A 13,860-nucleotide genomic window follows, 5' to 3' on the forward strand; every position below is an offset into this window, starting at 1 on the left:
TTCCTGTTTAAGGATTTTGACCTTACTATCTCCATTATCCTCATAACTTAGTAACATGTGTCTGAAGGAATAAATGACGGTAAGACAAACTCCTCAAGGTGAAAAATCAAAACAATTTCTATTTAGACATTTTAATATGGCAGTGTCAAAGAGAGTAAAAGCAGCATTAATAGGAGGTTTATACATACTATCCTAAAAGTACATTAGCTTTTTAAAAGTTTAAAATAGCACTTCTTTCATACAAAGTCATCGGCTGAAGTATTTTTTTAAATGAGAAATGTATTGAAAAAATAAGTATCAGGTTTTATATTAATGCATAAACTGATACAACATTGCTTTTACAACAGATCAAATCGGTGTGGGTTTTTCCAGACATATTCCTTTTGCAGGATATGCAATATGTACAAGATTTTCAGATATTCTAAGTGTTCTGGAAGGAACAGAGTAGGGGGTCCCAAAACGTCTTAGAAGATCCTGAGCTACTGACTGTTCTTGGATTGCACCTATTTTCTAAGAATGCAAATGTAGGAGTGAAGGACACCTGACAAAGACTGATTGTAAGAATGAAACACAGGTACTGGGTTTGACTGAAGGGAATGAACTGGGCAGGCAAAAGTAACAGACACAGACTTCTGGCCCCCTAGACTTCTATTACTCCAAATCAGCAGTGCCAAGAGAGAAAACACAGGAATACAAGCAGTACGGTATTTAAAAAAACCTGTTTTTCAAATTCATTGATAATTTATACTTGAGTCTGTTGAAGGCTACATTTTATTTGCTTTTACTTCCATAAAGTTATTGTGAAAACACACAAGTATTAAAACTTAATTATTTATCCTTTTATACAGTGATGGAAAAAAGTATTTTTTCCCCTGCTCAACAAGATATCAAAGGCAAAGCAATTGTTCAAGTACATTAGAAAAAAAGAATAGCCTCTTGCTTTATCAATTACTAGACGTTTCAGTGCAATTTACTCAAACACACTTTCATTATTTTCTAAAATGAACTTTCACAAATCTGACAAGAATATTGTGTTATGCAATTGTTAAACTTCTGGCATACCAGCTGCTGAGTTTACTCTATATCAAGTATTTCTGATATCTGTAGATGAAAAAGTGGTATGGATCAAATAGATCACCGTGTCTGAAATACCTTTTGTATTGTCCAGCTTGGCCACGACTTTCTGTTCAGTCACATTCCAAATAATCACTAAACTATCTGCACTGGCGCTTGCAAACATGTCAGGATTGTGGGGACACCAAGATATGGCTGTGATTGTCTTCTTATGCTCAGACATAATTGCCCGGAGCTTGAATTCATTGTATCGGTGATCCAGCTAAAGTAAAATAAAATTCATTTTAGAAATATGTATTTAAGTCCTGTTGGGTTGGAAAATAGTTTATATAACTGTATTAGATGAACAAGATGAATTTATAGCAGATTTAACAATTGTCAGTACCTGACATCTCAATAAATTAAATTCTCATACATTTGACTTGGATGAAAAAGTTGTTAAATATTCAATTAGAGCAACCAGTATTAGCATAGTCTATCCTATTGTCACTTATAAACTCATATATTCCATTAATAACTGCACTCAAACACAATCCTAAAATGCTTCATTTATAGGCACAGTAACAATGATTTAGTAATCTGCAAGGGGCTAAACATGATAGAACATGAAAATCACTATGAAATCCTTCTCATGTCTTACATCACTTAGTACGATTGAAAAAAATTCAAATGCATAAACCCGACACAGTAAATTTTGTTTATTTTGATCCTACTTGCTGTGTAACTCCGTTAAAATAAGCACATCCTCTATTTCCTGACATATTTCTCCATCCAAATATTTCATATGTCACACCATTTTTTTTTGTTAGGTATTGATATGCAGTAGCTGTGAAATTCAGAAGTCCATGGTGCTGAGCAGTTCAGAAATAAAGAAAGTAATAGCTTGCTCCAAATCAAAGAAAGGTGGGCCACTGAATCCACAACTTTGCACAGTGGATTAAACTACTTCAAAAGACAACTTTTACACTACAGCTTCAAATGAAACCATTGAATTGTTTAATTTCTCTCTCATATCCAGCACCTCATCCACCTGAAGTGTTTGCTGAACTGAGTCTTTTAAGAATAACACTGGATACATACAACTTCAAATATAAAGTTTACATCAATCTTTTGCACTAGGTGTAGCATGGAGAAAACATCATTTGGAAGATCGAGATTTACACAGACATCGTCTCAGCAGCAATCGTACTTCCAAAAGCACTGTAGAAACATTTATTGAAAGAGTTCAAAGTGAGATAGACAACAATGTAAAAATATAACTAGTTTGTTTAAATAAAACTAATCTTACCTGATAAATATAAATAGCAAGGGTAGCACAGTAGGCAAATCTGTCCCCACTAGCAGCACATACATCCTTGTTCCATGGCTGACATCCAGCAGCTAAAAGTCCCACTTGTTTAACCCGTGACATTTTTGCCTTCAAAACAGAAAATCATTAGACTACAGGACAACAGAATGTTAAATAATAGAATAATACATTTTTCTTCCCATAAATAATGTATACATATGTACCTTAAAAGTATAGATACCCTTCATGTTTTAACAGCAACATCTTGTGTTTATGAGTTACAAACAAATGTATCCGAAAAAAAGCAAAGCAGATGTTTAGCGCTTCAGTGCTACACAAGAAAGGTATTTTAATATCATTCACAGGAATCCATTTGGGAAGAAAAAAGAGGACAGCAAATGAAAACTTGAATAGTTCTTGACTAGTACTAACTGAAGCTGTTCTTCATCACTTCCATTTTCTTCTGCAGTCTGGTTCAACATGTTCTATATTACAGTACTCTCTTCCTCCCTTCATCTCCCACAAAGACAGCTGGACAAAATAAAGCATATGCTAATAATTTAACTGACTACACAACCTGTCTAAAAGGTCTTCAAACCACTTTCATAGACCAACTCAATGACTGATTATTATCATCGTCCTTAACATCTCACTTTTCGGAGAAGCCTTCTAAATTTTCTTTACAATTACTGTTTAACAAAAAAATTAAAAGTAAACTGTGCAAAGTAAAAAAACAAAGCTTAGTGTAACATTACTGTGTCACTGTATAGCAAACTATGCCTTCACTGTCCAAAACAAGGCAAACGATCAACTCTGCTCAGAATGAGACAACAACTGTCTTTAACATAAAAACACAAGAAATGCTTTGCTAAGCCAGACCAATTATCCACCTAGCCCTATCTGATTCACTATAATGTCATGATATTATTTGGAGAACATGAGTCCGGCCATTTTTCTGTGACCCATTTACATACTTTCCCACAATCAAGAATGCATACATTTGCAAAGCTATTGTTAAAACTTAACTCCTGGGTGGGTTGTACAAGATGACCTCCAGAGATCCCTTCCAACCTCAACCGTTGTACAATTTAAGAAAATATTCCCAATGAGCCTTGCTGCATTTATTTACAGCAGACAAGTAGGGAAGGCCATCAGTTTTTACAGAATCTCTGAATTCACTTAGAAACCAGTTTTCACGTGATACCAACGTCCCAGGTTCAAGCTAACCATCAACTGACGCAATGCCTGCTCCATCAACTTGCAGAAATAATTGTGGCTTTACCATCACCACAGAAAGCTCCAGTGGCCAAACAACTGCAACTGAGGTTGACAAGGATGACTAGGTGGATCACAGCTGGCAACGGTGTGATCCAAATGGCAGAACAAGGACCAAACAGCTGCAAAAAGGAGTCATGACTTCTGCACAGAAGTTAAACCAATCCAAACAAGGCTCTGTGAGCATGACTGAAAGCACTACCTGCACACAAGTAACCCATGTCATACATAATGACTTCGGCTGGGCTAGCAGTAGAATCCTAATAAAGGAAAACAACTGAGTTTCGCCATAACACTGAGTGCTTCAGCATGGGTTAAGGTAACATCCAGACATAAAAATTTACTCCTCCAACTATATTACAGAACACCTCAATTATGGACATGTATATACTGTGGATAGATTAATGGACTGGGGAACATTATCTGGAAAAACATTACATGGAGTATGACGGATGGGATCTTTAGGTCAAAGAGCTGAGACTATAATCTTTAAAGACAAGGAGAGCTATGTTCAATTTACCAAGTCTTAGGTACATTTTGAAGGGAACTAAGAAATAAAAACAAGACTTCAAACACAATCATGTATTTTGAAGGAACAACTGTTGATTAAGTGTAAGGGTTGGTTGTCAAATGCCTTGCTGTGGAACAACAGCTTTCAGAGAGACGTTGCCTGCAGATCACTCTTCACCCACTTGATATCGGCTGTATGGAGGGGTAAATGTTCTTCTCAATGAAATTAGTATTAAGGCACATGCAGAAAAAACCTTGTACAGGTATGGTAATAGTGACCTATAGTACCCAAGGGAACCTATTGGTCAATATTGACAAAAAGCTTATTTATAAATATTACCAAAATTTCACTTTAATGCATATATACAAAGGATGAAAATGAAGTTGAGTGATTAATTTTATCTTCCATTTATCTTATCTGCTTGGGTTATCTACTTGCAAAGAAGTAGTAAGGAATAAATATAAGCAGCAATGTCCAGGAGATTATAAGTCTCTCTCACTTTGGAAAGCGTGGAAGAAAAAAAAATAATTGAGAGAGACTTACTTTGGGTGCTTGTTTAGCAGAAGATCAGGAAGGTAAAGAAGACTGTACAACAACTGAACAGAAATATACAGAAACACTAGTTACAAGATTCAGCTCTGCTGCAGATTAGTGCTTTGGCTATTAGAGAACAATTCTATAAACCACATCACTTTGCAGTTCATTTGCAATCCATCTCATATTACAAATGCTAAGAGTCACAAAGAAAGAAATTTATCTTATTATTTAAAGAATTTTGTACACATTCTCTTTTTTACCTTCTCATATGGGAGCAAAGAGGTTCGTGATTCGCTGAGGTTTAATCTGCAAGAAAATATCTTAAATCTTTTTTAATTTGTGGTTTGATTACAGGTGAAATTGGTTGTAAAGTTAAGATCTCTTACAGATACTAAAACAGAATTCCACAAATATTTCTGTCAAAATAACAACAGATTTGTCTTGTAGTAATCTGCAGTAATCTGTATTTAAAAAAATCCTGTTAATATATTCAGTAGATCTTCCTTTTTGCCTTGATATGAGAGAGAGAAGTTATTCTTGACTACATGACATCTAGTCTATAGGAAAATACTATTCTAAGTGGCTGATAATAAAGAGTATTCTAAACCTAAGTGCTGAAATCTAGAACAAAGAGAAAAAGGTCCTCTACACTAGTTTTACAATTACTATGATCACACAAAACAGATCAGACATTTGGGTTTGGAGATAGTTCCACTACTAGCACTACTGTTTCCACGTTTTCCATGCAGCTGACTAACAATGAAGAGGCTTTAATATATTTTTTTCATATCATTAGGACATGTGCATAGTTCAGAGAATTTTAATGGTTTCCAAATGTATATATCACTGATTGGAATTCAGGCTAGGTTAATTATGAACAAAAATCATTGTCATCAAATGGATATAAAATTATTTCAGCCTAGTTCTAAATGGATGTTTCTAAGCATTACCAGATATGTCATATTAAGTACTGTATTTGAAATAGAACACATGGACAAGGTACTATTCTTAGACTCTGATATTCAAATGAAAATGTCTCTTAAATAAAAGAAATATGTTGCTTTTTGATACATAATTATTTCACTGAGTTAATAATTCAGGCTTAAGAAGCATTATTAAACTTTGATTCTTCACATAGATTTCTTCCTATTCAAGAATATGTAAAAAAATTACATATGTAAAATATTTTGAGCTGTCTTATCGAAAGGAATTCACACTTTATTCACTAATATTTGATGTTTTAAACTTACTACTATTTCCTGCTCCTTGTAATGAGTTTATTTACAAAAAAATATTGTAATTAAGAACATTTGCTTTGAAATTCAGTACCATATAAACCAGAAGAAATTGCAATTGTGTGGCATGCTGTTATTCTCTTGTAAGTGTCATGCATTGAAGCAGTTTCCTGCAGGTCTTTTCAGACATTATAGACTTCTGTTAAGAATACTTGTAGTAAGAAGGAGAAAGCAGCATGAATCAGAACAGCCTGAGTAAAATGGCAGAAAACTAGAAGCACAGTATAACTGAATATGATTTCACACATTGCATTTTTACACAATTGAGACTTTTCATATTTTGATTTAAAAAGTATTTTATTTCAATATAAAGGACATACAAGTATTTATATTGGACTCTTAAGTATACACTGAAAATACCATGCATGTAAAAAATGTTTACCACACTGGAAAAGCTGTCAAAGGATGCCCACAGTTTCCAAGGAGATGAAGGGAAGAGGGAGGACAACAAAAACCTTTCTTTACAATTGGCAAGAGCAGCAACATTCTAAGTATTTCCTTGTTGCTAAATATAGAAAAAACCCATTCAACTGAAATGTTGCATACCACACAGTTAATATTATTTATAGGTAACACCTTAATGGACTAGATACATAGACATGGCTATATATCAATAACTTAAAGATAAATGCCTAATAAACTCTACCTTAGCATAGATATATTTTGTAAACCACTTAAGAATTTCCATGTTCATTCCAATACCTTGTTCCCCCCTAAATGCAGAATCTTGCTGTGGCTGTAGAATGAAGTCACTTTACTTGACAGATAAGGGAACTAAACCTTGATGTTCACAGACTAATGCAGTTACTAAAGGATGCAGAAGGAAAGACTGAGCATTGTGTCACACTACACACATAAAATGCAGTGTCAGTAGCCTGGCAACTGCAGCACTTTAACAGGCACCATTTTAATTTCAACCTAACTCCTTTTTCTCTGCTTCAGTTACACAGTGCATTTCATTGCTCCTTATCTTTCCCAATCGTACTACAATATTTATAGAATAGTAATAGCTCTTTAAAGCCTTAACCTAGCCTTATGGTAATGTGCTGCTGTATGTACTCGAACCCCTAGTTTCTGAACAGTTATATGCAGTGAAGTGTTAGTGCCCTCTGCTCCTGTTCATTCTATTGTCACTGTCTTCCAATTAAGTTTGTATGTCTTCTTATGTGGAAAGCTTGCTCGCTTCTTGTACGTTTGACATATAAGACTGTTACATCTCATCCAGACTATTGTCCCCAAGTACCAGTATTTTTGTCAATATGCCAATGATAATGTAATAATTAAAGATCTTCTTTAGTGATATAAAAGTGATGTTTCCTTAAAGACATTGTGTATATTTCCCTATCTTTGTGGGAAAATCCACTGAAGATGAAAATGTGAACCACAGAGTTTCACATTCATTACCCTATCCAATGGGACCAATTTGAAGCACCAGAAAATGAAGAATGAATTTATCTTGTTGAAAACATGAAGGTCTTCAAACCACCAATCACTGCATGTCTGCAAGACACAGTAGAACCAACTTCTTCCTGACTGTGCCCACCTCAATAGCACCAAGCGTAACGTAAGAATATAACCATAATTAGTACTAGCCTTCTTCCAATGGGCCTGGAAAGCACCAAGCACATTATAGTCATGTTAAGAAATTAAATTCTATTATGTCTAGATCCATGAAATAAAGGATAATTGGAAATATTCTGCCACAGCAGTATGCAGCTTAAAAGCCAATAGACAAAATAAATTTACTAAGACTAAACAGAGCAATGAAATTTCCAAAGACTTTCACATTTCTGTGAGAAGCATTTAAGAAGTTAGTACATTTTATAAATTCTATTCTATGCTAGCTATCCATTACATTTAAATGTATTTATATCTATTACTTTATGAATCTGGGGTATCTTAAAAATAAAAGAACATCATGTGAGAAGAAACCTTACACTATGAAAACTTTGACAACATGTATACTGTCAAAGATCAGTTGTTAGGGATTTTAACAGATCAATAGGAAAAATACACTAGAGAAAAAGAAATGGATGGTAGTGTCACATTTCAGTTATAGTTTCTTAAGAACCAGATATCTCAGCATTAGTTGAGCTAGTCTCTTTCAATAAAAATCCTTCCTACTCTGTGTGGAGTACCACAAAAAGCTAAAGAATTTTCAGTTCTTGATGTCTGCAATCAACCTGCAGTTACAAATGTAGGTCTTTAAACAGTCTTACTGAGACCGTACACACAATACTTCAAGCAGCTGCTTCTAGGCAAAGCGAAGACTGGCTATATTAATCGTAAGAGTCACGATGTAGAATATTGTAGAATTATGTAGGTTTATGCATGTACTGCTCTAAACAAAAGTTAAGCCCTTTATATTTCTGAGCAGAATTTAACCTAGGTCATCTACTGCCTGTTAAAGTGTCAGGTTGGTTGCTAGTATAGACAGAAAGTTTGTATGTTTCTCTAAGAAAATCAGAAGTTTCTTCTACTTTTGTACACAATTCATGGCACTCAGGTTGTCTGTGGCTCCTGGAGAATCAGAAGATTATCCAGAGGCACAAAGTGAGTGCCTCGGACCAGGCTTTGAATTTCAGCAAGATTTTTCAAAAATGTCACAAGTCTCGGCTAGACTCTTGCAACCATCTGCAAATCAACATTTGCAGATGACATTTCCTAATTTACGATAACCAAGCGTTTGAAATGAGTGCATTCAGTCATCCAGACATTGGCTAGAAAAACAACACTGTTATTCACAATAATAATTTTAAACAAATAAGTGTTCTACTAGTGTTCACAGCCATTTTAAACCTCCACAATAAACTCAGAGCCAAATTACTACCTGAACTGATTTAACCACACTATTTCTGGCTTCACAAGGGAAGAAGTTGTGGACCTCTCACTGAAGTTTGGAAAAAGTTTGGATTTGAAATCACAGCCTGAGACTGTATTTTATAGAAACAAACACTTACCTGAAATGAAGAACACATCAATCCAAGATAGATACCCTGCTTAGAAAACCTAAGGCCAACAATTTTAACATTAAAAAATCATATCCTGGGATAAGTCTTATAAAGGAGTGGTTTTGACTGTACTGACTACATTACTTGTACAGTTTAACTAGAATATCCTTTATTCCGTGCAATTTTAACAGGATAATCTATAGAGCAATACTAAGGTTTGAAACTGAGCCTAGAGAAATGCTGGTATTTCTAACAATACATCACCAAATGTTGTTCTTGCATGATGAGAACGCGATAAGGAAGACTCCAGAGGGGTGGTGGGATGAGTTTTTAAACAAAGGTTGTCTGGGGCTCGTCTTGCAAGATAAAAGGGACAATCGAAAGTATGAATGGGGACCAGACAGAAACGTTAATTTAACATCTTAAACTTGCAAAAGTAGAGTCCTTTAGAAGGAACACGGCCTACCAGGCAGTTCTGCACTTGCTTAATAAGCCATTGAATATTACATTCTCCTCCCAGGGGAGGCATAACTCCGAGATAATGAGACATGCGATGCATGAACTTGTATGTAATGTATGAAATGTAACATGTAAGGAGGCGTTTCGGGTTAGTCTGTAACTCTTGGAGTACCCATCCAATGGGGAAACAAGGGAGGAATTTTTCGGCCGGGAATAGGGTATAAAAACTTCATGTATTGCCTTGGCAAATCATGCCTACTAGCTAGACACGCGCTCTTGTAATAAAGTCAGGTGCTTCATTGTGGAGTCTGGCCTTAGTTTCCTTGGCAAGAGGTTTTTTCCCTTGTTTCTTACAGTAAGTAATACAAAGAAATACATAGAAGCATGTCTGAACTCAGTATAAAGCATCTAAGAACCTCCATAAGAATTTGGTTCTCATCTTCCAACCCAGAGCTACCAAACTCACCGGGAGATTGCTTCTCTGCTGACAAACTGCCAACACACTTCTGATTTCAGATAAATTTACCTAACACATCTCCCACCTGAATCACTGATGAGCATCTATTAAAAGATAATATCCATATCTGAAACATTCATATAATGAGTGATATGTAAAGTGAGAACAGTGGCAAAGTATTAAAATCTGTTAGTTTTTAATACTTATGAGCATGTAACTGGCATTACCAAGTAACACACAATAATACAATTAAAGCAGCTGCTGGTCCTTATGTTTCAGTAGCATCTCCTGTGTTCTGATTCATTAGCTGAAAACATACTATCAAAACAAGAAACAGAAATTAGAGAAATACATGGCTACATAAAGGAGCTTGATACCATGACAGAAATGTGACTTACATACATTTTCCACCATAAATCTGTGAAAGCAGAGTAGATCAAGCTTGCCCAGGGCACGCAGTTAATAAATGTGAAAAAAAATTCCAAGATATGCTGCAAATGTTGCTACAGTAACAACTCCTCCTTGGAAAAATGTTAATAAAAATATACAGATATCCAAGGTACAACTTGGAAAAGGCCCTAGGTGAACTTAGTGTCTCCCAAATATTTTTGTTTAATTTAATTACAGTTTATAATTATTTCAGTTTACTCCATACACAGTATATTAATTTCTCCTAACATGATAAAATTAAATGATTGATTTCTATCTCATTCTATAATTAAGAATTACTACTCATTAAATCATGCAACCTAAAAAATGCAAGTAGGTGGCCACCAAACTTTCAGTATCTTTTATCCAGCAAGCAACATTAATGTTCAAAAATTTTATTTTAGATGTATTTATCTATGATTTCACTGCATTAAAACTATTAAAATTTTCTTCTTAGTATCACAATGGGAATATTCATTTTGGTACTAGTAGTATAATAAACAGCAGCTTAAAGAACAAAAATACAAAGGAAGAGAAAAATTTAATTCAAACAATTCTTACTCGTTGTTGTCCTTCATACCAATCATCTTCTTCAAACCAGTGGCAAATATAAGTCATCCAAGCCATGACAGAATGCACAGTTGAGATAAAAATACAGAACCTGAGTACAGAGAGTCCTGTGCTACAATTTAGTCAACACAAGAAGCTACCAAAAGATCGTATCGAAACTCTGCGACATGATTCTACATTGAGAAGCTTTGCATTCATAAATATATAATCCAAAACAGTTTTAGCAGCAATTTAAATGCTGTATGTGTTGGATTCTGAACTGGAACAGAAATCAACACTAAAACAATCACTAGATTATATATTCCAGTATTTTAAATTAAAGCAGTCAGTGCTTTGAGCTCTATTTTGCAGTGCTTCCGAGCTCTGAAATTCAGGTGCTGAGTCATTCTTATCTGTCTCCTAACAAAATTATTCTCCTTTTTTTCAAATGTACTATCGGTAAGAAGTGTAGTTCAGTGCACGAAAACTTGTATTGAAATGTAAAATACCTTCAGAATCACGGGAGTTGATGTGTTTTGGTTACGCAGGGAGTGGCACAGTAGGAGGGGCCACGATTATTTCAAGTGCTGAACATCTTATGTTTAACATTTTTTTTTAAAAGGGGGACAAAAGAAAGAAAAAAAGATCTGCATCTCCATTATTTCCAGCCAGCAGAGCCTGAAGGGCTCAACTACAGCCACCAGCACTGGCTGGGAAATCTAAAAAGCCTGACTTTGACCTTCATCAGAATACATTGGCTTCTTTTCTCTTCCCTCAGGAGAGTTTCATCTATCTGACTTTATTATTCCTTCTACAGCTAGTTGGCTTTTTATGGTATGCTCCATAGTTTCACATCAGACTCCACAGTGGATTATACCAAAGAAAACAAGAGGTAAAAAAAGGGATAAAAGCTGTATTGCTCACACCATCATTCAGTACTGCAGAACCACACCTCATCAGCTGTGCTGTTTAGGAGACCTTAACATACAAATCCTCCTGATCACACAGTTGCAGCAACAACCAAATTCTCAACTTTCAATCCTCCTTGGAGACATGAAACCCCCCAGTTTCTTAAGAGATCTAGAACCCAGACAATCTCTGCCTTTCTGTACTGGATTAACAAACTTTTTCCCAAAATTCATAATGTAATACATGCAAAAGCCACACTGTGAAGTCACTTGTTTAATCAAGAAATAAACAAAGCAAAGTAGAAAAACAACAGCGGGAAGTACCAGACATTAACCTAGAGTTAGAGGTCAACATTACTTGCCATTTCCAAAGAGGTATTCAGTATCATTTGAGCACTACTCTAGCAGATGCAGTTTCCATACAGAAACAGTTTCCATTCTTCCTTCCAGAAGGCTGCTGTATAAGCAAACTACATTCAGATATACAGGGTGGAAGCAAAAACCAACCAACAAACCAACCAAAAAAAACCCCAGCAATACTTTTGCTTTGCAACTTCTTATTCAGAAATTATGATGTCAAAGGGAGGAAAAAAAACCAAAAACAAACGACACACTCAAAATAATAAAAATTTAAACCAAGACAGCCACTGTACTTATGGGAAGTACCATTTGCAGATTATCAGATTTTTTTTGTGGTTATACAGGCCTCCAGATAAATGGATACATACACTGGAACATACAGGGGTACTTCACCATACCAATCAAATTTTTAGATTATTTGTTCTTTGGGTCTTTGGGTCAACACAAACAATGCAAAGTGCACAGAATTGCATGGTCTCATAAACTCTACAGGAAACATGGGATTAATCGAGAGATCCCTATTCATACAGCTGAAGAAAGGTCTGACCATATCCATGGTCATAGTTGTATTAATAGACGTACAAAGAGACATACAAAGAATATAATCTCCTGGCTATAAGGCTGGTGCTGTTGCAAGGATCTTGGCTTTTACGAGAATGGGACATTCTTTCATGCCTATAACCTGTTAGGGAGGGATGGAATCCACCTGTCTAGAAGAGGCAAGGGACTCTTCGGCAGCAGCCTGGCCAACTTGGTGAGGCAGGCTTTAAACTGAAGGACTCAGGGGCGAGGTCCAAAATGGCAATGCTCCTGCCATCGCACCAAACTGGGGAATAAGCCAGGGCAACCAGAGCAGCAGCAAATGTTCCTTAGTTGCCTTCCAAGATGAGAGCCAGAAGACCAACCATGTCGAGGGTGTGTATGGCTCTGATGAGTCCTTTTACAGACCCCTAAGGAAACCTGCATGCTCGATTGCCTCTCAGAAATACCTGCACACCAGTGCCCACAGCATGGGCAATAAACAGGAAGAACTGGAGATCTGTGTGCAGTCACAGGGGCATGATCTCATTACAGTTACAGAGACATGGTGGGATAGATTGCGTGAAAGCTGTCATGGATGGCTATGTTCTTTTTAGGAAAGACAGACCAGCAAGGCAAGGCAGTGGATTTGCTCTTTATGTGAGAGAGCAACCACAATGTATCAAGGTCAAGAGTTTACAGGTAAGAATTAAGGGACAGGCTAATATGGACGACACTGTTGTGGGGGTTTACTACAGGCCACCTATCAGGAAGAAGAAGTCAGTGAGGCCTTCTACATACAGTTGAAATAGCGTCATGATCACAAGCCCTGGTTCTCATGGGGGACTTCAACCACCCTGATGTCTGCTGGAAAGGCTACACAGACAGGCACACACAGTTCAGGAGGTTCCTGTAAAGCACTGATGATAACTTTTTGACACAGGTGGTGAAGCCAAAAAGGAGAGGTGTGCTGCTGGACCTTGTACTAACAAACAAAGGAGGTCTGGTTGGGGCCAAAGACTTGTGGGCTGGTCAGGCCAATTAAAGCCTGTGCATTGGTGGAATAGAAGATGCAGAGGAGCAGCACTCTTGATGCCGTATCATCATCAGATGACAGTCTTGTAAGCTCTCAAGAGGTCATTCTCGCATTCTGACCTAGAAAGAACCTCAGTTTGAATGCCAATGGCCGATTTTATCTTCTCACAGTATAACACTCAGCAGTGGGAAGCAGCCGTCACTGGCCATGTT

General features: G+C 36.3%; 1 protein-coding gene across 2 annotated transcripts in view; it reads right to left on the reverse strand.

Moving 5' to 3' along the window:
* WDR17 (WD repeat domain 17) overlaps positions 1-10,903 on the reverse strand; it is a 47,117-nt gene extending 36,214 nt beyond the window's left edge. Inside the window, exons 1-3 of one of the 2 annotated variants that reach the window (XM_010131201.1) lie at positions 10,838-10,903; positions 2,363-2,491; positions 1,153-1,336 (exon numbers count right to left, since the gene is read on the reverse strand). In XM_010131201.1, coding sequence (XP_010129503.1) covers positions 1,153-1,336; positions 2,363-2,491; positions 10,838-10,903 — 379 coding nt within the window. Of the gene's footprint in view, positions 1-1,152; positions 1,337-2,362; positions 2,492-10,837 lie in introns of those variants that run through there. The other variant, XM_010131210.1, reaches the window with a different exon arrangement.
* Positions 10,904-13,860: the final 2,957 nt, after the last annotated feature.

The sequence above is a fragment of the Buceros rhinoceros genome, unplaced genomic scaffold, assembly GCF_000710305.1.
Source record: "Buceros rhinoceros silvestris isolate BGI_N320 unplaced genomic scaffold, ASM71030v1 scaffold1100, whole genome shotgun sequence".
Lineage (NCBI taxonomy): Eukaryota > Metazoa > Chordata > Aves > Bucerotiformes > Bucerotidae > Buceros > Buceros rhinoceros.